Here is a 24,501-nt window from a genome sequence, read left to right on the forward strand (position 1 = left end):
CTCTACTCCTCCTCTCTCTACTCCTCCCACTCTACTCCTCCCCTCTCTACTCCTCCCCTCTCTACTCCTCCCCTCTCTACCCTTCCCCCTCTCCCTCTTTCCCTCTCTACTCCTCCCCCTCCCCCTCTCCCTCTCTCCCCCTCCCCCCTGTACTCCTCCCCCCTGTACTCCTCCCCCCTCTCCTCTACTCCTCCCCCTCCTCCCCCCTGTACTCCTCTCCCCTGTATTCCTCCCCCTCTCCCTCCTCCACTCCTCTCCCTCCTCCCTCCTTACATGGAGGGAGAATATTCTCACTCCTTGAGGCCAATAACAATACTATTTCTACCTCTACTACTGTACTGTACAAAATACATTGTTTAATTGAGCTAAATTATGTCTCTCCTGGTCTGAATTAACATAATGCATAAACAGCTTCTAGTGTCTTTAGGGTCTAGGGATAAAGCAGCAATCTATAACCAAACACAAAGAAGTCACGGTGGGATAACATATCCACGGGGTTGGTTCTGTGGTCGTTTCAGTCACACACACACACACACACACACACACACACACACACACACACACACACACACACACACACACACACACACACACACACACACACACACAGACAGACAGACAGACAGACAGACAGACAGACAGACAGACAGACAGACAGACAGACAGACAGACAGACAGACAGACAGACAGAGACCTACACACACACAGAGAGACACAGACACACACAGACAGACAGACACACACACACCACACACACGCACACGCACACGCACACACACACACACACACACACACCTTATGGACTATTGAATAGGGAGCCTGATGGACTATTGAATATGGAGCCTGATGGACTATTGAATACGGAGCCTGATGGACTATTGAATACGGAGCCTGATGGACTATTGAATACGGAGCCTGATGGACTATTGAATACGGAGCCTGATGGACTATTGAATACGGAGCCTCTATGCAGACGACACCATTCTGTATACTTCTGGCCCTTCCCTGGACACTGTGCTATCTAACCTCCAAACGAGCTTCAATGCAATACAACACTCCTTCCGTGGCCTCCAACTGCTCTTAAACACTAGTAAAAACAAATGCATGCTTTTCAACCGTCCGCTGCCCGCACCCGCCCGCCCGCCCGACTAGCATCACCACCCTGGACGGTTCCGACCTAGAATATGGGGACAACTATAAATACCTAGGTGTCTGGTTAGACTGTAAACTCTCCTTCCAGACTCATATTAAACATCTCCAATCCAAAATCAAATCTAGAATCGGCTTTCTATTTCACAACAAAGCCTCCTTCACTCACGCCGCCAAACTTACCCTAGTAAAACTGACTATCCTACCGATCCTTTACTTTGGCGATGTCATCTACAAAATAGCTTCCAATACTCTACTCAGCAAACTGGATGCAGTCTATCACAGTGCCATCCGTTTTGTTACCAAAGCGCCTTATACCACCCACCACTGCGACCTGTATGCTCTAGTCGGCTGGCCCTCGCTACATATTCGCCGCCAGACCCACTGGCTCCAGGTCATCTATAAGTCTTTGCTAGGTAAAGCTCCGCATTATCTCAGTTCACTGGTCACGATAACAACACCCACCCGCAGCACGCGCTCCAGCAGGTATATCTCACTGATCATCCCCAAAGCCAACACCTCATTTGGCCGCCTTTCCTTCCAGTTCTCTGCTGCCAGTGACTGGAGCGAATTGCAAAAATCGCTGAAGTTGGAGACTTTTATTTCCCTCACCAACAGCTAACCGATCGCTGCAGCTGTACATAGTCCATCTGTAAATAGCCCACCCAATCTACCTACCTCATCCCGATACTGTTTTTATTTTATTTACTTTTCTGCTCTTTTGCACACTAGTATCACTACTTGCACATCATCATAGGCTAATTTATCACTCCAGTGTTAATCTGTTAAATTGTAATTATTCGCTCCTATGGCCTATTTATTGCCTACCTCCTCATGCCTTTTGCACACACTGTATATAGACTTTCTTTTTTCTACTGTGTCATTGACTTGTTTATTGTGTTATTGACTTGTTTATTGTTTACTCCATGTGTAACTCTGTGTTGTTGTTTGTGTCGCACTGCTTTGCTTTATCTTGGCCAGGTCGCAGTTGTAAATGAGAACTTGTTCTCAACTAGCTTACCTGGTTAAATAAAGGTGAAATAAAAATGAAAAACAATAAAAAATAATACGGAGCCTTATGGACTAGGGTCATATAGACAACAGGGTGCATCCAAACACTCACACAGGAAGGTCAGACTTCTCAGTTTTACGAGGCGAAGAGTTTACTTTCCGCTGCTTCACGTACAGGTGTACTATCTTCAGTATTTGCAGTTCGAGATTTAAAAAGGCTTCCACTTTAAAATGTGAGACTTGATTTATCCTGACAAAAAAATATATCAACCCCCTACAAAAACTGCCATTAATTATAATCCACATTATAATTCACATTATAATTCACATTATAATTCACATTATAATTCACATTATAATCCACATTATAATTCACATTATAATCCACATTATAATCCACATTACAATCCACATTATAATCCACATTATAATCCACATTGTAATCCACATTATAATTCACATTTCCTGTTGCTGTCAGGATTATTTTCCTGCTGTGAGAAACTGGTCAAATTAAGAGCTCATCTGTAAAGAAAAAACAATAGTTTGTTTCAGTGAGACAGCTGGGGTAGAGAATTGAAAGCTTTGCAGAGAGCAGACTAGACAGTCTGTCACGGTGTCCTCAGCCGACACTATGGTCCAATCAAAGCCCTGACAGTCTGTCACGGTGTCCTCAGCCGACACTATGGTCCAATCAAAGCCTTGACAGTCCATCACAGTGTCCTCAGCCGACACTATGGTCCAATCAAAGCCCTGACAGTCTGTCACGGTGTCCTCAGCCGACACTATGGTCCAATCAAAGCCTTGACAGTCCATCACAGTGTCCTCAGCCGACACTATGGTCCAATCAAAGCCCTGACAGTCCATCACGGTGTCCTCAGCCGACACTATGGTCCAATCAAAGCCCTGACAGTCCGTCATGTTGTCCTCAGCCGACACTATGGTCCAATCAAAGCCCTGACAATCTGTCACGGTGTCCTCAGCTGACACTATGGTCCAATCAAAGCCCTGACAGTCCATCACAGTGTCCTCAGCCGACACTATGGTCCAATCAAAGCCCTGACAGTCCGTCACGGTGTCCTCAGCTGACACTATGGTCCAATCAAAGCCCTGACAGTCTGTCACGGTGTCTTCAGCCGACACTATGGTCCAATCAAAGCCCTGACAATCTGTCACGGTGTCCTCAACTGACACTATGGTCCAATCAAAGCCCTGACAGTCTGTCACGGTGACCTCAGCTGACACTATGGTCCAATCAAAGCCCTGACAGTCTGTCTGTTGTCCTCAGCTGACACTATGGTCCAATCAAAGCCCTGACAGTCCGTCACGGTGACCTCAGCTGACACTATGGTCCAATCAAAGCCCTGACAGTCCGTCACGATGACCTCAGCTGACACTATGGTCCAATCAAAGCCCTGACAGTCTGTCAGGTGTCCTCAGCTGACACTATGGTCCAATCAAAGCCCTGACAGTCTGTCACGGTGTCCTCAGCTGACACTATGGTCCAATCAAAGCCCTGACAGTCTGTCAGGTGTCCTCAGCTGACACTATGGTCCAATCAAAGCCCTGACAGTCCGTCACGGTGTCCTCAGCTGACACTATGGTCCAATCAAAGCCCTGACAGTCTGTCAGGTGTCCTCAGCTGACACTATGGTCCAATCAAAGCCCTGACAGTCCGTCACGGTGTCCTCAGCTGACACTATGGTCCAATCAAAGCCCTGACAGTCCGTCACGGTGTCCTCAGCTGACACTATGGTCCAATCAAAGCCCTGACAGTCTGTCACGGTGTCCTCAGCTGACACTATGGTCCAATCAAAGCCCTGACAGTCCATCACAGTGTCCTCAGCCGACACTATGGTCCAATCAAAGCCCTGACAGTCCGTCACGGTGTCCTCAGCTGACACTATGGTCCAATCAAAGCCCTGACAGTCCATCACAGTGTCCTCAGCCGACACTATGGTCCAATCAAAGCCCTGACAGTCCGTCACGGTGACCTCAGCTGACACTATGGTCCAATCAAAGCCCTGACAGTCCGTCACGGTGACCTCAGCCGACACTATGGTCCAATCAAAGCCCTGACAGTCTGTCAGGTGTCCTCAGCTGACACTATGGTCCAATCAAAGCCCTGACAGTCTATCACAGTGTCCTCAGCTGACACTATGGTCCAATCAAAGCCCTGACAGTCTGTCACGGTGTCCTCAGCCGACACTATGGTCCAATCAAAGCCCTGACAGTCCGTCACGGTGTCCTCAGCTGACACTATGGTCCAATCAAAGCCCTGACAGTCTATCACAGTGTCCTCAGCCGACCAATCAAAGCCCTGACAGTCTGTCACGGTGTCCTCAGCCGACACTATGGTCCAATCAAAGCCCTGACAGTCTGTCACGGTGTCCTTAGCTGACACTATGGTCCAATCAAAGCCCTGACAGTCTATCACAGTGTCCTCAGCCGACCAATCAAAGCCCTGACAGTCTATCACAGTGTCCTCAGCCGACCAATCAAAGCCCTGTTCCTGTATTCTTCTGTTTTACATTTATGACGTCAGCTGCTTGGAATAGTGTACTTCCATTGTAAAGTACGAAGAAATAAAATTGGTCTTTGCGACTAAAATTCACCCTCATTCCAATATACTGTTCTTGAGGTCATTCTGTTACTGAGTTGTATCCTATTCAATGAGTGTTTGATAGGTTACAGTATAGTGGGTGAAATGAGGTAAAACAGACGTATGTATGGAGCTACACAGGAGATACAAAATCTATAGTATGGTAATGATGCCTGTACGCAAAGGCTATCAGAATCACGAGAAACCTTGACAAATATCTTCCTCTGCCCATCAATAGCTTATATTGTACATGTTCACCGGATGAATGTTTTGCCTTGAAAATAACAGTTACCACAGTCAGGATCAGAAAGGTAAATCATGAGTCTTGAGTTCAGGATGACAAAACAAAAAGTAGGAACCAACGTCATGTTGACATCAGCAGCATGAGAGGACAAATGTACAGAGCACTTCTGTGTCAAACACAGGCCCTTTGGCAAAACAAGCAATTTCATGCTGTGTGGCTGGTGGGAGAATTCTTCCTTTGAAGTCCGAGTTCGCAGAAGATTACACGCAGAGGATGACCAGTCAACCACCACATCATTCAATAACAGCCATTAAAAATAGTTTGAATCCGGACACGCACACACACACACACACGCACACACACGCATACACACAGGCACTCACACACAAGACAGCTTAGCCAAGAGAGATATTCCACACAAGGCTTGGATGAGAGAACAGGGCTTCTGAGCGTAACGCCGTCAACGGTCTTCCGGACTGATTGATTGGAGAGAAAGGTTCCATCTAATGACAGTAGATTACCAGTGAACAGACTCGGCCACATAAGCTTGGTTTTACCCAGAATAAAGAAAAACTGATTTTCCATGTGACCCTTTGTCCTAACAAGAACAGACAGGAAACAGGACATGAACAATAAACAACACTAGACAGGAAACAGGACATGAACAATAACAACAACAGACAGGAAACAGAACATGAACCATAAACAACACTAGACAGGAAACAGGACATGAACAATAACAACAACAGACAGGAAACAGAACATGAACAATAAACAACAATAGACAGGAAACAGGACATGAACAATAAACAACACTAGACAGAAAACAGGACATGAACAATAACAACAACAGACAGGAAACAGGACATGTACCATAAACAACAACAGAATAGAAAGTACAGTAAGATGAATACAGACCTGATAGATCCTGGGTTTGATTCCCACTGGGGCCCCATAAAGAAATGCACTTATAAGCCACTTTGGATAGAAACGTGTGATTTGCCAGGCTCGGAGCTCGAAGCACACACACTGTCTCCTTCCCCAATGGCACACTATACCCTACATAGTGCACTACTGTTGACGAGAGGCCCCATGGGCCCTATGCACACATCTCCCCAATATATCTAACTAGCCAAGCAACCTTGCATGCAGCCACCACGTCTCCTTTGTTGGCTGTTAATTGGTCTTTTGAAGAGGCTCGCTGCCATCGTCATTTGCATTTCACCTCGACCTAGAGGCAGGGAGGCCACTGAGCTGATCAAAACAGGGGGACTGCTAGCAAAGAGTCCAGCTTTAAAGCGTCTGATGCCATCTGTCCATTGTCATAGACTCGTGTGCCTGTGTATCATGGCTTTCAGTCTCATTACTCGCCATAGGATCATTCTGGTATCCTCATGACCTTTTATGCGGTGTGTTTTTTGCAAAACCTACAGGTGATTATTATGGTTCTCATCCAAATACAGAATACCAAACAATATATGACTAATCCGTGCCGACGCCGACCCAATCCTCTCCGTAGTGAGGTCACTGTATCCCACCACAAGCACTAGACAACAATCCCACCAAACATGTTCTTAACTGAATTACCTAGTTAAATAAAGGTTAAATAAAAAAAATAAAAAAATAACTCCAGCCAATCAGAAGCTCAATGTTTAACCACAGCCAATCAGAAACCAAAATGTTTACCCGCAGCCAATCAATGTGTGCCTTTTGCACACATTGTATATAGATTCTTTTTTTTTCTACCATGTTATTGACTTGTTTATTGTTTACTCCATGTGTAACTCTGTGTTGTTGTCTGTTCACACTGCTATGCTTTATCTTGGACAGGTCGCAGTTGCAAATGAGAACTTGTTCTCAACTAGCCTACCTGGTTAAATAAAGGTGAAATAAAAATAAAAAAGTAAGTTCAGGAGGAAGTGACTTACTCTTTTGTTATCGTAATGTGTCTTCTCATTGGTCAACGTCCCAAAGACGGTCGGCTGAAATGTGAAAATGAAATAAAAATCAGATTACATTCAGTTGAATGGACCAGTTATAAATCAATTACCTATGAGTGTGAAGTGATTCACAGATGCATGTCATACTGTATGTCCATACTGTTGACTATTGTTTGTCCACAACCTGAAAAAAACAACAAAAAAAAAAACCAAGAAGATCAAATGACTCTTTATCGAGTTAAAAAGCCTTTATCATGATGACATTCAATACAACAAAAATATTTACAACTCTGGAGCGTTTTAGCATGGCCTTCGTCAGGGAGTACCGGACCCCCCCCCCCCAAAAAAAAACTACTGGTCTCAGAATCTCCTCTAGACAGACAGAAAGGTGCTTGTGTTCCTGGACTCATTGCTATTCTACGTGAGGCCGAGCACCAACACAGTTGATTATATGGTTTGGGTTGGGTGTTATATGCTTGGTTAGATGTGCTTGGCTTTGTTGTCTTAATCCAGGCATGTCTCTGTCTCCGCGTCAGTGACTATCCATAGAGATACAACATAATATGGTCTATTTCATTCTGTGGCAGTATCTGACTCCAATCACTTGTGTTCTATCCCAACTGAGACCATAGTCCCTATTTGGAGCACTAGGGTCCGTAGGGCCCTGGTCAAAAGTAGTGCAGTATACAGGGAATAGGCTGCCGTTTGGGATTCATGCATGGAGTTTTATAGGGTCTTCAGCGAGACCACTCGACCAGACCCTGCTATGACAGACTAGAGTGAAATAAGACCACTCGACCAGACCCTGCTATGACAGACGAGAGTGAAATAAGACCACTCGACCAGACCCTGCTATGACAGACTAGAGTGAAATAAGACCACTCGACCAGACCCTGCTATGACAGACTAGAGTGAAATAAGACCCCTCGACCAGACCCTGCTATGACAGACTAGAGTGAAATAAGTCCTCTCGACCAGAACCTGCTATGACAGACTAGAGTGAAATAAGACCACTCGACCAGACCCTGCTATGACAGACTAGAGTGAAATAAGACCATTCGACCAGACCCTGCTATGACAGACTAGAGTGAAATAAGACCACTCGACCAGACCCTGCTGTGACAGACTAGAGTGAAATAAGACCCCTCGACCAGACCCTGCTGTGACAGACTAGAGTGAAATAAGACCACTCGACCAGACCCTGCTATGACAGACTAGATTGAAATAAGACCACTCGACCAGACCCTGCTATGACAGACTAGAGTGAAATAAGACCACTCGACCAGACCCTGCTGTGACAGACTAGAGTGAAATAAGACCCCTCGACCAGACCCTGCTATGACAGACTAGAAGGAAATAAGAAAAGTATTTCCTGGATCTCTCGACCAACCAACGTTTTTTTTAATGCATACACAATCCTCTTACACGTTATATTAAATCAAATTAGGATTTGACCAATCAAATCCTGGAGATTGCTGTGAGCGGAGCGGTTAGTTCGTATTATCTAGACAGGAGATGAAGAGGTAAACTGAATGTGCATTCCAAAATGGAACAATATTCCCTATACAGTTAACTATTTTTGTCCAGCGCCCTATGGACCCTGGTCAAAAGTAGTGCACTATAAATTGAATAGGGTGTGAGCATTTATCCCCCCAAAAATGTCCTTTTCCATTTGAGGGATAATTCTGGATTTTGACAATGAGGACCTTTATCTACCTCCCCAGAGTCGGATGAACTCGTGGATACAATAGTGGTGTCTGAGTTCAGTTTGAATGAAGTTGCTAACTAGCGTTAGCGCAATGACTTTGCATCTATAGGAACAGCTAGCATGAGATATTTTAGATTTTTTTTCATCCAGGAACTATGCACCCGGTACTTTCATACAACTACACATTGCCCTTTGCACTATCTGCACATCCTGCACTCTTAGAATAAAAAGGGATATTTGGGGTTCTATATAGAACCTTTTGGTTCATTGGACGAGAATAAAGAACCTGTTCGAGCCCTGATCTGTTTCACCTGTCCTTGTACTCGTCTCCACCCCCCTCCAGGTGTCGCCCGTCTTCCCCATTATCCCCTGGGTACTTATACCTGTGTTCTCTGTTTGTCTGTTGCCAGTTCGTCTTGTTTCGTCAAGCCTACCAGCGGTTTTCCTCCGCTTTTCCTGTCTCGTGTTTGTTCCGGGTTTTGACCTTTTCTGCCCGCCCTGACCCTGAGCCTGCCTGCCGTCCTGTACCTTTGCCCCACTACTCTGGATTATCGACTCCTGCCTGCCTTGACCTGTCGTTTGCCTGCTCCTGTTGCTGTAGTAAACATTGTTACTTCAACACAGTAGGCATTTGGGTCTTACCTGAAACGTGATAGAACCCTTTGCTAAAAAAGGTTCTATATACAGTACCGGTCAAAAGGTGGAAGAACACCTACTCATTACTATTTTGTGTGCAAAGCTGTCATCAAGACAAAGGGTGGCTATTTGAAGAATCTCAAATATAAAATATATTTTGATTTGTTTAACACTTTTTTGCTTACTACATGATTCCATATGTGTAATTTCATAGTTTTGATGTCTTCACTATTATTCTACAATGCAGAAAATAGTAAAAATTGTATGGAATTTAATGGGATTTAATGGAACTTGTAAAGGCCTAAATGCCGTATAGGGAAAAAGACTTGGATGTAACATTTGTAGAGAAGGAATGGAATAGAATAGTACAACAGAGGCTCCTCGCTATGAGAGATGCCCGATCCAAGCTGATTAAATTTAAAAAGTGTTCAATAGGATTCATTGGACTCCGAGGTTGAACAGAATGGGTTTGATAGAATCCAATCTATTCTGGAGATGTCAGTCAAGTACAGGTGACATAATTCGTATGTTCTGTGACTGTCCAAGCTTGGATACCTTTTGGCAGAATGTAATGGAAAAGATTGAGGATATTCTGGGTACCGCAAATACCGGCAAATCCTGCTTTGCTATTACTGAATATCACTAAGGATTTTGATAGACTGAGAAGCTCACGTTTAAACTGGCTACAAGTTTCTCTAGCCACAGCCAGTCATATTGAGATACCGCAGGGAGAAACCCAGCCAAAAGAATCATATTGAGACACCGCAGGGAGAAACCCAGCCAAAAGAATCATATTGAGACACCGCAGGGAGAAACCCAGCCAAAAGAATCATATTGAGACACCGCAGGGAGAAACCCAGCCAAAAGAATCATATTGAGACACCGCAGGGAGAAACCCAGCCAAAAGAATCATATTGAGACACCGCAGGGAGAAACCCAGCCAAAAGAATCATATTGAGACACCGCAGGGAGAAACCCAGCCAAAAGAGTCATATTGAGACACTGGAAGGAAGAGGACAGCCAAAAGAGTCATATGGAGATACATTTTGTTGTGTCACAGCCTGAATTTAAAATATATTCAATTGAGATGTGTCACTGATCTACAGACAATATCCCATAATGTCAAAGTAGAATCATGTTTATAGAAATGTTTATAAATTAATGAAAAACATTAAAAGCTAAAATCTCTTGAGTCAATAAGTATTCAAAGCTCTTAGAGACTTACCCAGAACGACTCACAGCTGTAATCGCTGCCAAAGGGGATACTAGCATGTATTGACTCAGGGGTGTGAATACTTATGTAAATTACATATTTCTGTATTTCATTTTCAACAAGTTTGTCACTTTGTCATTATTGGGTTTTGTGTGTAGATGGGTGAGAGAGAAAAAATATTTCATCCATTTTAAATTCAGGCTGTAACACAACAAAATGTGGAATAAATCAGGTTGAATGGCAGGAACCCGGTTACCAGGATTTACCACCCAAAACCACTTCCCTTTCCCGGAATAAATAACTGCGAGAAACCGGTAAATTATAATCAATTGTTTACATGAACAGCATGGCATGAAATAGAACTGTTCAATTAAATGCGATGTCTAAATCTCCACGGCCTCTGCGTGATGAATCATCAACGTTCAGAGTGGGGACAGACGGCCCATCTCAGGACGGAGCGCAGTTCACAATACATGTAGACCTATCACCTCATCAGGGTAACTGTTTTTCTTGTGACACGTAGGCCTACATTTGCTGCTGCAGTATAGCTTATTTCCGCAGTCATATAAATACAGAATGCGCGTCTAATTTACCGATCTCCATCTGGCTTTCGGGGGGGGGGGGGGGGGGGGTCACCTTGTTTTTTAATTGTAAAGAGTTTTAAAACAGGCCATCACTCGAATATCGTTGCTTTAAAATCAGTGCACGCGTCAACTCCATTCCAAATAATCATGTTCTAGATAGATGTGAATCTGCGGTACAGCCTTATTCTAAGGAAGTGAATGTACAGCCTTATTCTAAGGAAGTGAATGTACAGCCTTATTCTAAGGTAGTGAATGTACAGCCTTATTCTAAGGTAGTGAATGTACAGCCTTATTCTAAGGTAGTGTATGTACAGCCTTATTCTAAGGTAGTGTATGTACAGTACAGCCTTATTCTAAGGTAGTGAATGTACAGCCTTATTCTAAGGTAGTGAATGTACAGTACAGCCTTATTCTAAGGTAGTGAATGTACAGCCTTATTCTAAGGTAGTGAATGTACAGCCTTATTCTAAGGTAGTGAATGTACAGCCTTATTCTAAGGTAATGAATGTACAGTACAGCCTTATTCTAAGGTAGTGAATGTACAGCCTTATTCTAAGGTAGTGAATGTACAGTACAGCCTTATTCTAAGGTAGTGAATGTACAGCCTTATTCTAAGGTAGTGAATGTACAGCCTTATTCTAAGGTAATGAATGTACAGCCTTATTCTAAGGTAGTGAATGTACAGCCTTATTCTAAGGTAGTGAATGTACAGTACAGCCTTATTCTAAGGTAGTGAATGTACAGCCTTATTCTAAGGTAGTGTATGTACAGTACAGCCTTATTCTAAGGTAGTGTATGTACAGTACAGCCTTATTCTAAGGTAGTGAATGTACAGTACAGCCTTATTCTAAGGTAGTGAATGTACAGCCTTATTCTAAGGTAGTGAATGTACAGCCTTATTCTAAGGTAGTGAATGTACAGCCTTATTCTAAGGTAGTGAATGTACTGTACAGCCTTATTCTAAGGTAGTGAATGTACAGTACAGCCTTATTCTAAGGTAGTGAATGTACAGTACAGCCTTATTCTAAGGTAGTGAATGTACAGTACAGCCTTATTCTAAGGTAGTGAATGTACAGCCTTATTCTAAGGTAGTGAATGTACAGCCTTATTCTAAGGTAGTGAATGTACAGCCTTATTCTAAGGTAGTGAATGTACAGCCTTATTCTAAGGTAGTGAATGTACAGCCTTATTCTAAGGTAGTGAATGTACAGCCTTATTCTAAGGTAGTGTATGTACAGTACAGCCTTATTCTAAGGTAGTGAATGTACAGCCTTATTCTAAGGTAATGAATGTACAGTACAGCCTTATTCTAAGGTAGTGAATGTACAGCCTTATTCTAAGGTAGTGAATGTACAGCCTTATTCTAAGGTAGTGAATGTACAGCCTTATTCTAAGGTAGTGTATGTACAGTACAGCCTTATTCTAAGGTAGTGAATGTACAGTACAGCCTTATTCTAAGGTAGTGAATGTACAGCCTTATTCTAAGGTAGTGAATGTACAGCCTTATTCTAAGGTAGTGAATGTACAGCCTTATTCTAAGGTAGTGAATGTACAGCCTTATTCTAAGGTAGTGAATGTACAGCCTTATTCTAAGGTAGTGAATGTACAGCCTTATTCTAAGGAAGTGAATGTACAGCCTTATTCTAAGGTAGTGAATGTACAGCCTTATTCTAAGGAAGTGAATGTACAGCCTTATTCTAAGGTAGTGTATGTACAGCCTTATTCTAAGGAAGTGAATGTACAGCCTTATTCTAAGGTAGTGTATGTACAGCCTTATTCTAAGGAAGTGAATGTACAGCCTTATTCTGAGGTAGTGTATGTACAGCCTTATTCTAAGGAAGTGAATGTACAGCCTTATTCTAAGGTAGTGAATGTACAGCCTTATTCTAAGGTAGTGAATGTACAGCCTTATTCTAAGGTAGTGTATGTACAGTACAGCCTTATTCTAAGGTAGTGAATGTACAGCCTTATTCTAAGGTAGTGAATGTACAGCCTTATTCTAAGGTAGTGTATGTACAGCCTTATTCTAAGGTAGTGTATGTACAGTACAGCCTTATTCTAAGGTAGTGAATGTACAGCCTTATTCTAAGGAAGTGAATGTACAGCCTTATTCTAAGGTAGTGAATGTACAGCCTTATTCTAAGGTAGTGAATGTACAGCCTTATTCTAAGGTAGTGAATGTACAGTACAGCCTTATTCTAAGGTAGTGAATGTACAGCCTTATTCTAAGGTAGTGAATGTACAGTACAGCCTTATTCTAAGGTAGTGAATGTACAGACTTATTCTAAGGAAGTGAATGTACAGCTTTATTCTAAGGTAGTGAATGTACAGTACAGCCTTATTCTAAGGTAGTGAATGTACAGACTTATTCTAAGGAAGTGAATGTACAGCTTTATTCTAAGGTAGTGAATGTACAGCCTTATTCTAAGGTAGTGAATGTACAGCCTTATTCTAAGGTAGTGAATGTACAGCCTTATTCTAAGGTAGTGAATGTACAGCCTTATTCTAAGGTAGTGAATGTACAGCCTTATTCTAAGGTAGTGAATGTACAGCCTTATTCTAAGGTAGTGAATGTACAGCCTTATTCTAAGGTAGTGTATGTACAGTACAGCCTTATTCTAAGGTAGTGAATGTACAGCCTTATTCTAAGGTAGTGAATGTACAGCCTTATTCTAAGGAAGTGAATGTACAGCCTTATTCTAAGGTAGTGAATGTACAGCCTTATTCTAAGGTAGTGAATGTACAGTACAGCCTTATTCTAAGGTAGTGAATGTACAGCCTTATTCTAAGGTAGTGAATGTACAGCCTTATTCTAAGGTAGTGAATGTACAGCTTTATTCTAAGGTAGGGAATGTACAGCCTTATTCTAAGGTAGTGAATGTACAGTACAGCCTTATTCTAAGGTAGTGAATGTACATCCTTATTCTAAGGTAGTGAATGTACAGCTTTATTCTAAGGTAGGGAATGTACAGTACAGCCTTATTCTAAGGTAGTGAATGTACAGTACAGCCTTATTCTAAGGTAGTGAATGTACAGCCTTATTCTAAGGAAGTGAATGTACAGCCTTATTCTAAGGTAGTGAATGTACAGCCTTATTCTAAGGTAGTGTATGTACAGTACAGCCTTATTCTAAGGTAGTGAATGTACAGCCTTATTCTAAGGAAGTGAATGTACAGTACAGCCTTATTCTAAGGTAGTGAATGTACAGTACAGCCTTATTCTAAGGAAGTGAATGTACAGTACAGCCTTATTCTAAGGTAGTGAATGTACAGCCTTATTCTAAGGTAGTGAATGTACAGCCTTATTCTAAGGTAGTGAATGTACAGTACAGCCTTATTCTAAGGTAGTGAATGTACAGCCTTATTCTAAGGTAGTGTATGTACAGCCTTATTCTAAGGTAGTGTATGTACAGCCTTATTCTAAGGTAGTGAATGTACTGTACAGCCTTATTCTAAGGTAGTGAATGTACAGCCTTATTCTAAGGTAGTGAATGTACAGCCTTATTCTAAGGTAGTGAATGTACAGCCTTATTCTAAGGTAGTGAATGTACAGCCTTGTTCTAAGGTAGTGAATGTACAGCCTTATTCTAAGGTAGTGAATGTACAGCCTTATTCTAAGGTAGTGAATGTACAGCCTTATTCTAAGGTAGTGAATGTACAGCCTTATTCTAAGGTAGTGAATGTACAGCCTTATTCTAAGGAAGTGAATGTACAGCCTTATTCTAAGGTAGTGAATGTACAGCCTTGTTCTAAGGTAGTGAATGTACAGCCTTATTCTAAGGTAGTGAATGTACAGCCTTATTCTAAGGAAGTGAATGTACAGCCTTATTCTAAGGTAGTGAATGTACAGCCTTATTCTAAGGTAGTGTATGTACAGCCTTATTCTAAGGTAGTGTATGTACAGTACAGCCTTATTCTAAGGTAGTGAATGTACAGTACAGCCTTATTCTAAGGTAGTGAATGTACAGTACAGCCTTATTCTAAGGTAGTGAATGTACAGCCTTATTCTAAGGTAGTGAATGTACAGCCTTATTCTAAGGTAGTGAATGTACAGCCTTATTCTAAGGTAGTGTATGTACAGCCTTATTCTAAGGTAGTGAATGTACAGCCTTATTCTAAGGTAGTGAATGTACAGTACAGCCTTATTCTAAGGTAGTGAATGTACAGCCTTATTCTAAGGTAGTGAATGTACAGCCTTATTCTAAGGTAGTGAATGTACAGCCTTATTCTAAGGTGGTGTATGTACAGCCTTATTCTAAGGTAGTGAATGTACAGTACAGCCTTATTCTAAGGTAGTGAATGTACAGCCTTATTCTAAGGTAGGGAATGTACAGCCTTATTCTAAGGTAGTGAATGTACAGCCTTATTCTAAGGTAGTGAATGTACAGCCTTATTCTAAGGTAGGGAATGTACAGCCTTATTCTAAGGTAGTGAATGTACAGCCTTATTCTAAGGTAGTGAATGTACAGTACAGCCTTATTCTAAGGTAGTGAATGTACAGCCTTATTCTAAGGTAGTGAATGTACAGCCTTATTCTAAGGTAGTGTATGTACAGTACAGCCTTATTCTAAGGTAGTGTATGTACAGTACAGCCTTATTCTAAGGTAGTGAATGTACAGCTTTATTCTAAGGTAGTGAATGTACAGCCTTATTCTAAGGAAGTGAATGTACAGCCTTATTCTAAGGTAGTGAATGTACAGTACAGCCTTATTCTAAGGTAGTGAATGTACAGCCTTATTCTAAGGTAGTGAATGTACAGTACAGCCTTATTCTAAGGTAGTGTATGTACAGCCTTATTCTAAGGTAGTGAATGTACAGCCTTATTCTAAGGTAGTGAATGTACAGCCTTATTCTAAGGTAGTGAATGTACAGCCTTATTCTAAGGTAGTGAATGTACAGCCTTATTCTAAGGTAGTGTATGTACAGCCTTATTCTAAGGTAGTGAATGTACAGCCTTATTCTAAGGTAGTGAATGTACAGTACAGCCTTATTCTAAGGTAGTGAATGTACAGCCTTATTCTAAGGTAGTGAATGTACAGCCTTATTCTAAGGTAGTGAATGTACAGCCTTATTCTAAGGTAGTGAATGTACAGCCTTATTCTAAGGTAGTGTATGTACAGCCTTATTCTAAGGTAGTGAATGTACAGTACAGCCTTATTCTAAGGTAGTGAATGTACAGCCTTATTCTAAGGTAGGGAATGTACAGCCTTATTCTAAGGTAGTGAATGTACAGCCTTATTCTAAGGTAGTGTATGTACAGTACAGCCTTATTCTAAGGTAGTGTATGTACAGTACAGCCTTATTCTAAGGTAGTGTATGTACAGTACAGCCTTATTCTAAGGTAGTGTATGTACAGTACAGCCTTATTCTAAGGTAGTGAATGTACAGCTTTATTCTAAGGTAGTGAATGTACAGCCTTATTCTAAGGAAGTGAATGTACAGCCTTATTCTAAGGTAGTGAATGTACAGCCTTATTCTAAGGTAGTGAATGTACAGCCTTATTCTAAGGTAGTGAATGTACAGCCTTATTCTAAGGTAGTGAATGTACAGTACAGCCTTATTCTAAGGTAGTGAATGTACAGCCTTATTCTAAGGTAGTGAATGTACAGCCTTGTTCTAAGGTAGTGAATGTACAGCCTTATTCTAAGGTAGTGAATGTACAGCCTTATTCTAAGGAAGTGAATGTACAGCCTTATTCTAAGGTAGTGAATGTACAGCCTTATTCTAAGGTAGTGTATGTACAGCCTTATTCTAAGGTAGTGTATGTACAGTACAGCCTTATTCTAAGGTAGTGAATGTACAGTACAGCCTTATTCTAAGGTAGTGAATGTACAGTACAGCCTTATTCTAAGGTAGTGAATGTACAGCCTTATTCTAAGGTAGTGAATGTACAGCCTTATTCTAAGGTAGTGAATGTACAGCCTTATTCTAAGGTAGTGTATGTACAGCCTTATTCTAAGGTAGTGAATGTACAGCCTTATTCTAAGGTAGTGAATGTACAGTACAGCCTTATTCTAAGGTAGTGAATGTACAGCCTTATTCTAAGGTAGTGAATGTACAGCCTTATTCTAAGGTAGTGAATGTACAGCCTTATTCTAAGGTGGTGTATGTACAGCCTTATTCTAAGGTAGTGAATGTACAGTACAGCCTTATTCTAAGGTAGTGAATGTACAGCCTTATTCTAAGGTAGGGAATGTACAGCCTTATTCTAAGGTAGTGAATGTACAGCCTTATTCTAAGGTAGTGAATGTACAGCCTTATTCTAAGGTAGGGAATGTACAGCCTTATTCTAAGGTAGTGAATGTACAGCCTTATTCTAAGGTAGTGAATGTACAGTACAGCCTTATTCTAAGGTAGTGAATGTACAGCCTTATTCTAAGGTAGTGAATGTACAGCCTTATTCTAAGGTAGTGTATGTACAGTACAGCCTTATTCTAAGGTAGTGTATGTACAGTACAGCCTTATTCTAAGGTAGTGAATGTACAGCTTTATTCTAAGGTAGTGAATGTACAGCCTTATTCTAAGGAAGTGAATGTACAGCCTTATTCTAAGGTAGTGAATGTACAGTACAGCCTTATTCTAAGGTAGTGAATGTACAGCCTTATTCTAAGGTAGTGAATGTACAGTACAGCCTTATTCTAAGGTAGTGTATGTACAGCCTTATTCTAAGGTAGTGAATGTACAGCCTTATTCTAAGGTAGTGAATGTACAGCCTTATTCTAAGGTAGTGAATGTACAGCCTTATTCTAAGGTAGTGAATGTACAGCCTTATTCTAAGGTAGTGTATGTACAGCCTTATTCTAAGGTAGTGAATGTACAGCCTTATTCTAAGGTAGTGAATGTACAGTACAGCCTTATTCTAAGGTAGTGAATGTACAGCCTTATTCTAAGGTAGTGAATGTACAGCCTTATTCTAAGGTAGTGAATGTACAGCCTTATTCTAAGGTAGTGAATGTACAGCCTTATTCTAAGGTAGTGTATGTACAGCCTTATTCTAAGGTAGTGAATGTACAGTACAGCCTTATTCTAAGGTAGTGAATGTACAGCCTTATTCTAAGGTAGGGAATGTACAGCCTTATTCTAAGGTAGTGAATGTACAGCCTTATTCTAAGGTAGTGTATGTACAGTACAGCCTTATTCTAAGGTAGTGTATGTACAGTACAGCCTTATTCTAAGGTAGTGTATGTACAGTACAGCCTTATTCTAAGGTAGTGTATGTACAGTACAGCCTTATTCTAAGGTAGTGAATGTACAGCTTTATTCTAAGGTAGTGAATGTACAGCCTTATTCTAAGGAAGTGAATGTACAGCCTTATTCTAAGGTAGTGAATGTACAGCCTTATTCTAAGGTAGTGAATGTACAGCCTTATTCTAAGGTAGTGAATGTACAGCCTTATTCTAAGGTAGTGAATGTACAGTACAGCCTTATTCTAAGGTAGTGAATGTACAGCCTTATTCTAAGGTAGTGAATGTACAGCCTTATTCTAAGGTAGTGAATGTACAGCCTTATTCTAAGGTAGTGAATGTACAGCCTTATTCTAAGGTAATGAATGTACAGCCTTATTCTAAGGTAGTGTATGTACAGCCTTATTCTAAGGTAGTGAATGTACAGCCTTATTCTAAGGTAGTGAATGTACAGCCTTATTCTAAGGTAGTGAATGTACAGCCTTATTCTAAGGTAGTGAATGTACAGTACAGCCTTATTCTAAGGTAGTGAATGTACAGTACAGCCTTATTCTAAGGTAGTGAATGTACAGCCTTATTCTAAGGTAGTGAATGTACAGCCTTATTCTAAGGTAGTGAATGTACAGCCTTATTCTAAGGTAGTGAATGTACAGCCTTATTCTAAGGTAATGAATGTACAGCCTTATTCTAAGGTAGTGAATGTACAGCCTTATTCTAAGGTAGTGAATGTACAGCCTTATTCTAAGGTAGTGTATGTACAGTACAGCCTTATTCTAAGGTAGTGAATGTACAGTACAGCCTTATTCTAAGGTAGTGAATGTACAGCTTTATTCTAAGGTAGTGAATGTACAGCCTTATTCTAAGGTAGGGAATGTACAGCCTTATTCTAAGGTAGTGAATGTACAGCCTTATTCTAAGGTAGTGAATGTACAGCCTTATTCTAAGGTAGTGAATGTACAGCCTTATTCTAAGGTAGTGTATGTACAGTACAGCCTTATTCTAAGGTAGTGAATGTACAGTACAGCCTTATTCTAAGGTAGTGAATGTACAGCTTTATTCTAAGGTAGTGAATGTACAGCCTTATTCTAAGGTAGTGTATGTACAGTACAGCCTTATTCTAAGGTAGTGAATGTACAGCCTTATTCTAAGGTAGTGAATGTACAGTACAGCCTTATTCTAAGGTAGTGAATGTACAGCCTTATTCTAAGGTAGTGAATGTACAGCCTTATTCTAAGGTAGTGAATGTACAGCCTTATTCTAAGGTATTGAATGTACAGCCTTATTCCAAGGTAGTGAATGTACAGCCTTATTCTAAGGTAGTGAATGTACAGCCTTATTCTAAGGTAGTGAATGTACAGCCTTATTCTAAGGTAGTGAATGTACAGCCTTATTCTAAGGTAGTGAATGTACAGCCTTATTCTAAGGTAGTGAATGTACAGCCTTGTTCTAAGGTAGTGAATGTACAGTACAGCCTTATTCTAAGGTAGTGTATGTACAGTACAGCCTTATTCTAAGGTAGTGTATGTACAGTACAGCCTTATTCTAAGGTAGTGAATGTACAGTACAGCCTTATTCTAAGGTAGTGAATGTACAGCCTTATTCTAAGGTAGTGTATGTACAGTACAGCCTTATTCTAAGGTAGTGTATGTACAGTACAGCCTTATTCTAAGGTAGTGAATGTACAGTACAGCCTTATTCTAAGGTAGTGAATGTACAGCCTTATTCTAAGGTAGTGAATGTACAGCCTTATTCTAAGGTAGTGAATGTACAGCCTTATTCTAAGGTAGTGAATGTACTGTACAGCCTTATTCTAAGGTAGTGAATGTACAGTACAGCCTTATTCTAAGGTAGTGAATGTACAGCCTTATTCTAAGGTAGTGAATGTACAGCCTTATTCTAAGGTAGTGAATGTACAGTACAGCCTTATTCTAAGGTAGTGAATGTACAGCCTTATTCTAAGGTAGTGAATGTACAGCCTTATTCTAAGGTAGTGAATGTACAGCCTTATTCTAAGGTAGTGAATGTACAGCCTTATTCTAAGGTAGTGAATGTACAGCCTTATTCTAAGGTAGTGAATGTACAGCCTTGTTCTAAGGTAGTGAATGTACAGTACAGCCTTATTCTAAGGTAGTGAATGTACAGCCTTATTCTAAGGTAGTGAATGTACAGTACAGCCTTATTCTAAGGTAGTGAATGTACAGCCTTATTCTTATTCACGGATGAATCCTGGTTTCACCTGTACCTGGCAGATGGCAGACAGCGTGTTTGCTGTCGTGTAGATACTGACTGGTTTTCTGCTCCACACCCCTACTTTTTAAAAAAGATATCTGTGACCAACAGACGCATATCTGTATTCCAGTCATGTGAAATCCATAGATTAGGGCCTAATGAATTTATGTCAATTGATTGATTTCCTTATCTAAGTAAATCCTTTGAAATTGTTGCATGTTGCGTTTATATTTTTGTTCAGTGTATTTAATGTCTATATACAAAACATCTATTCCTGTTTACTAGCCATGTTGCATAGCCCATTTTCCTTCCCCTTTGGCATTACGTCTATGGGCTAAGATGGCTACCAGCTAGCCAATATGGCCGACCAGTGATGTCATCACGTCACGGGTTACTTCCTGTTATGGTCATGTGCCCCATTCAACATGGCAGCCCCTCAGGCCTTATCATTGTTTACATACTAGTATTGCTATCCATAGCATGCTAACCCACTAGCCGCTAACCATCGTGCTAATGTTTACCATGCCACCCCAGAACCATTGGCCTACTAGCCTAGCCTGCTAGCCCATGGCCTAGTTTAGCATGCTAGCCCACTGTTGTGTATATACAGTTCTATGCGTGCTATATTAGCCCACCGCTACTAGCATTCATATATGTTTATAGTGTGTTATTGTCTACTTCTAGCCTACTAGCGGCTAGCCTATCCATTACCTTAGCTACTGCATACTATTTTCCATTGGATGCTAAGTCAACCCTGTTAGCATACCACTTACATACCACTATCACTGTACAGGCATTATCATATATGCTATATTGCTGTTATCACTGTTATTGTATAGCTAATACATTGCATTTAGTCATACTTTATTGCCCTGGTGTCATCTATATCCTAGTTCTTCTGGTCCATTACGGAAACCACTTTCAACTATTGTACTTCCTTCTTGTTTGCTGTGTGTGAATGTGTGTGTCGGTGTGTGTGTGTGTGTGCCTGTCTGTTTGCTGTGGGTGTCTGTTTGCTGTGTGTGTGTGTGTGTGTGTGTGTGTGTGTGTGTGTGTGTGTGTGTGTGTGTGTGTGTGTGTGTGTGTGTGTGTGTCGGTGTGTCGGTGTGTCGGTGGGTGTGTGTGTGTGTGTGTCGGTGTGTGTGCCTGTCTGTTTGCTGTGTGTGTGTGTGTGTGTGTGTGTGTGTGTGTGTGTGTGTGTGTGTGTGTGTGTGTGTGTGTGTGTGTGTGTGTGTGTGTGTGTGTGTGTGTGTGTGTGTGTGTGTGTGTGTGTGCCTGTCTGTTCTGTATGGTAATACAGTTTGAGTTGTATCCCTGTTTCCTGCTGGTCATTATCAGTCCTCCTTGCCGGGACTCTGAGACAGACACTCTGGGACGTGACGTTGAGTGTAAAGTCAGGAATGTTACCTACCCGCTGCTTGGAGGCGTGCCTCAGGCCTAGATGGGGCTGACTCCGAGACTGTGGGGGACGAGAGAGAAGACGGGGAGAGAAATTGAAAAACGTCATTACAAAACACTATATATCCATTTTCAGAAATATTGGTAAATGTGCTTTTATTGTTTAAAGAACTTATGAAAGAGATTGGTGTATTTTTTCCCCACTAACTAATCATTGCATGGGGTTGTTCAATGACAGACGTGTATTTGTTTGTAATCTATCACTTGATGTTTGATGGAGTCAAATAATCGTGTTTTCCCCAAAATGCTACACAACATGGCCAAAAGTATGTGGACACCCCTTCAAATGAGTTACATGTACAGGTACTGTGTAAAGGTACTGGTTACCAGTACCTGTTTACATGTACAGGTACTGTGTAAAGGTACTGGTTACCAGTACAGGTACTGTGTAAAGGTACTGGTTACCAGTACAGGTACTGTGTAAAGTTATTGTGTAAAAGTCCTGTGTTAAGGTCCACTGTAAAGGTACTGTATCCTGGCTGGTTACATGTAAAGGTACTATGTCAAGTTCCTGTGTTAAGGTCCTGTGTAAAGTTCCTGTGTAAAGGTAGTGTATACCGGCTGGTTACAAGTAAAGGTACTTTGTCAAGTTCCTGTGTAAAGTTCCTGTGTAAAGTTCCTGTGTAAAGTTTATGTGTAAAGTTCCTGTGTTAAGGTCCTGTGTTAAGGTCCACTGTAGAGGTACTGTATCCTGGCTGGTTTCATGTAAAGTTCCTGTGTAAAGTTCCTGTGTAAAGTTCCTGTGTAAAGTTCCTATGTAAAGTTCCTGTGTAAAGTTCCTGTGTAAAGTTCCTGTGTAAAGGTACTGTATGCCGGCTGGTTACAAGTAAAGGTACTTTGTCAAGTTCCTGTGTAAAGTCCTATGTAAAATTCCTGTGTAAAGTTCCTGTGTAAAGTTCCTGTGTTAAGTTCCTGTGTTAAGTTCCTGTGTTAAGGTCCACTGTAGTGGTACTGTATCCCGGCTGATTACATGTAAAGTTTCTGTGTAAAGTTCCTGTGTGAAGTTCCTTTTGACTTCAGGACTGTGACTGTGAGCCATTCTGATAAAGCTATTAGCACTATTCAAATTCAACTTTAGGCTCATCATATTAGACACACACACATTAATACACACACACTATTCAAGGATTACCATATCGGACTTTGAGCCTTGTTGAGGGGATTGTAATTATCATCTAACAAGGAATTTTAGTTAACGATAAATGGTTTCAAACACAGAAATCCCTTGAGCCTAGGTTGCTAACTAAGTGAAAATATACATGAAATCCACACACTTTTACAGAGACGCGCACGTCTCTCTCTCTCTGTGTGTGTGTGTGTGTGTGTGTGTGTGTGTGTGTGTGTGTGTGTGTGTGTGTGTGTGTGTGTGTGTGTGTGTGTTCTAAAAGACCACACAACAGACAAAGACCAGTATTCACTCTGACACACAACAATACACATGTAGACTGGCTTAAAACCTGTCTTAATGTAGACTGGCTTAACACCTGTCTTAATGTAGACTGGCTTAACACCTGTCTTAATGTAGACTGGCTTAACACCTGTCTTTATGTAGACTGGCTTAAAACCTGTCTTTATGTAGACTGGCTTAAAACCTATCTTTATGTAGACTGGCTTAACACCTGTCTTTATGTAGACTGGCTTAACACCTGTCTTTATGTAGACTGGCTTAACACCTGTCTTAATGTAGACTGGCTTATAACCTGTCTTAACGCAGGCTGGGTTTAAACCTGTCTTAACGTAGGCTGGGTTTAAACCTGTCTTAACGTAGGCTGGGTTTAAACCTGTCTTAACGTAGGCTGGGTTTAAACCTGTCTTAACGCAGGCTGGGTTTAAACCTGTCTTAACGTAGGCTGGGTTTAAACCTGTCTTAACGCAGGCTGGGTTTAAACCTGTCTTAACGCAGGCTGGGTTTAAACCTGTCTTAACGCAGGCTGGGTTTAAACCTGTCTTAACGCAGGCTGGGTTTAAACCTGTCTTGATGTAGGTTGTTCAGCTGCTGTGACAGACAGACAGACAGACAGACAGACAGACAGACAGACAGATATATGGACAGACAGGACAGACACTATCTAGTGATACCTTCCCCTCCAGATTAGCCCAGCCTCATAAAATAATGTCTGCTTCCTCCTGAAGATTTATTGCAGATTCCTGGCTGGCGCTATGTTCATCAATGCACACACACACACACAAAAAAAAGTGTATTGTTGTGTGTCAGAGTGAATACTGGTTTTTGTCTGTAGCGTGGTCTTTTAGAAGTGTGTGTGACGTGTGAAGGCTGTTATGACATGTGAAGGTTGTTATCTGAACAGGAGAGGAGCTACCAAACAGATACTATTACACAGCTGACAACACACACACACACACACACACACACACACACACACACACACACACACACACACACACACACACACACACACACACACACACACACACACACACACACACAGTTTTATTTAACTAGGCAAGTCAGTTAAGAACAAATTCTTATTTACAATGACGGCCTAGGAACAGTGGGTTCACTGCCTTGTTCAGGGGCAGAACGAC

The 24,501-nt window shown here is 41.4% G+C and overlaps 1 protein-coding gene across 1 annotated transcript in view; it reads right to left on the reverse strand.

The window, feature by feature from the left end:
• rasgef1ba (RasGEF domain family, member 1Ba) overlaps positions 1-24,501 on the reverse strand; it is a 159,015-nt gene that overhangs the window by 108,647 nt on the left and 25,867 nt on the right. The window contains exons 2-3 of the mRNA XM_055887850.1: positions 21,908-21,955; positions 6,932-6,985 (exon numbers count right to left, since the gene is read on the reverse strand). Coding sequence (XP_055743825.1) covers positions 6,932-6,985; positions 21,908-21,955 — 102 coding nt within the window. The remainder of the gene's footprint in view (positions 1-6,931; positions 6,986-21,907; positions 21,956-24,501) is intronic.

The sequence above is a fragment of the Salvelinus fontinalis genome, chromosome 28 (genome assembly GCF_029448725.1).
Source record: "Salvelinus fontinalis isolate EN_2023a chromosome 28, ASM2944872v1, whole genome shotgun sequence".
NCBI classification, from domain to species: domain Eukaryota; kingdom Metazoa; phylum Chordata; class Actinopteri; order Salmoniformes; family Salmonidae; genus Salvelinus; species Salvelinus fontinalis.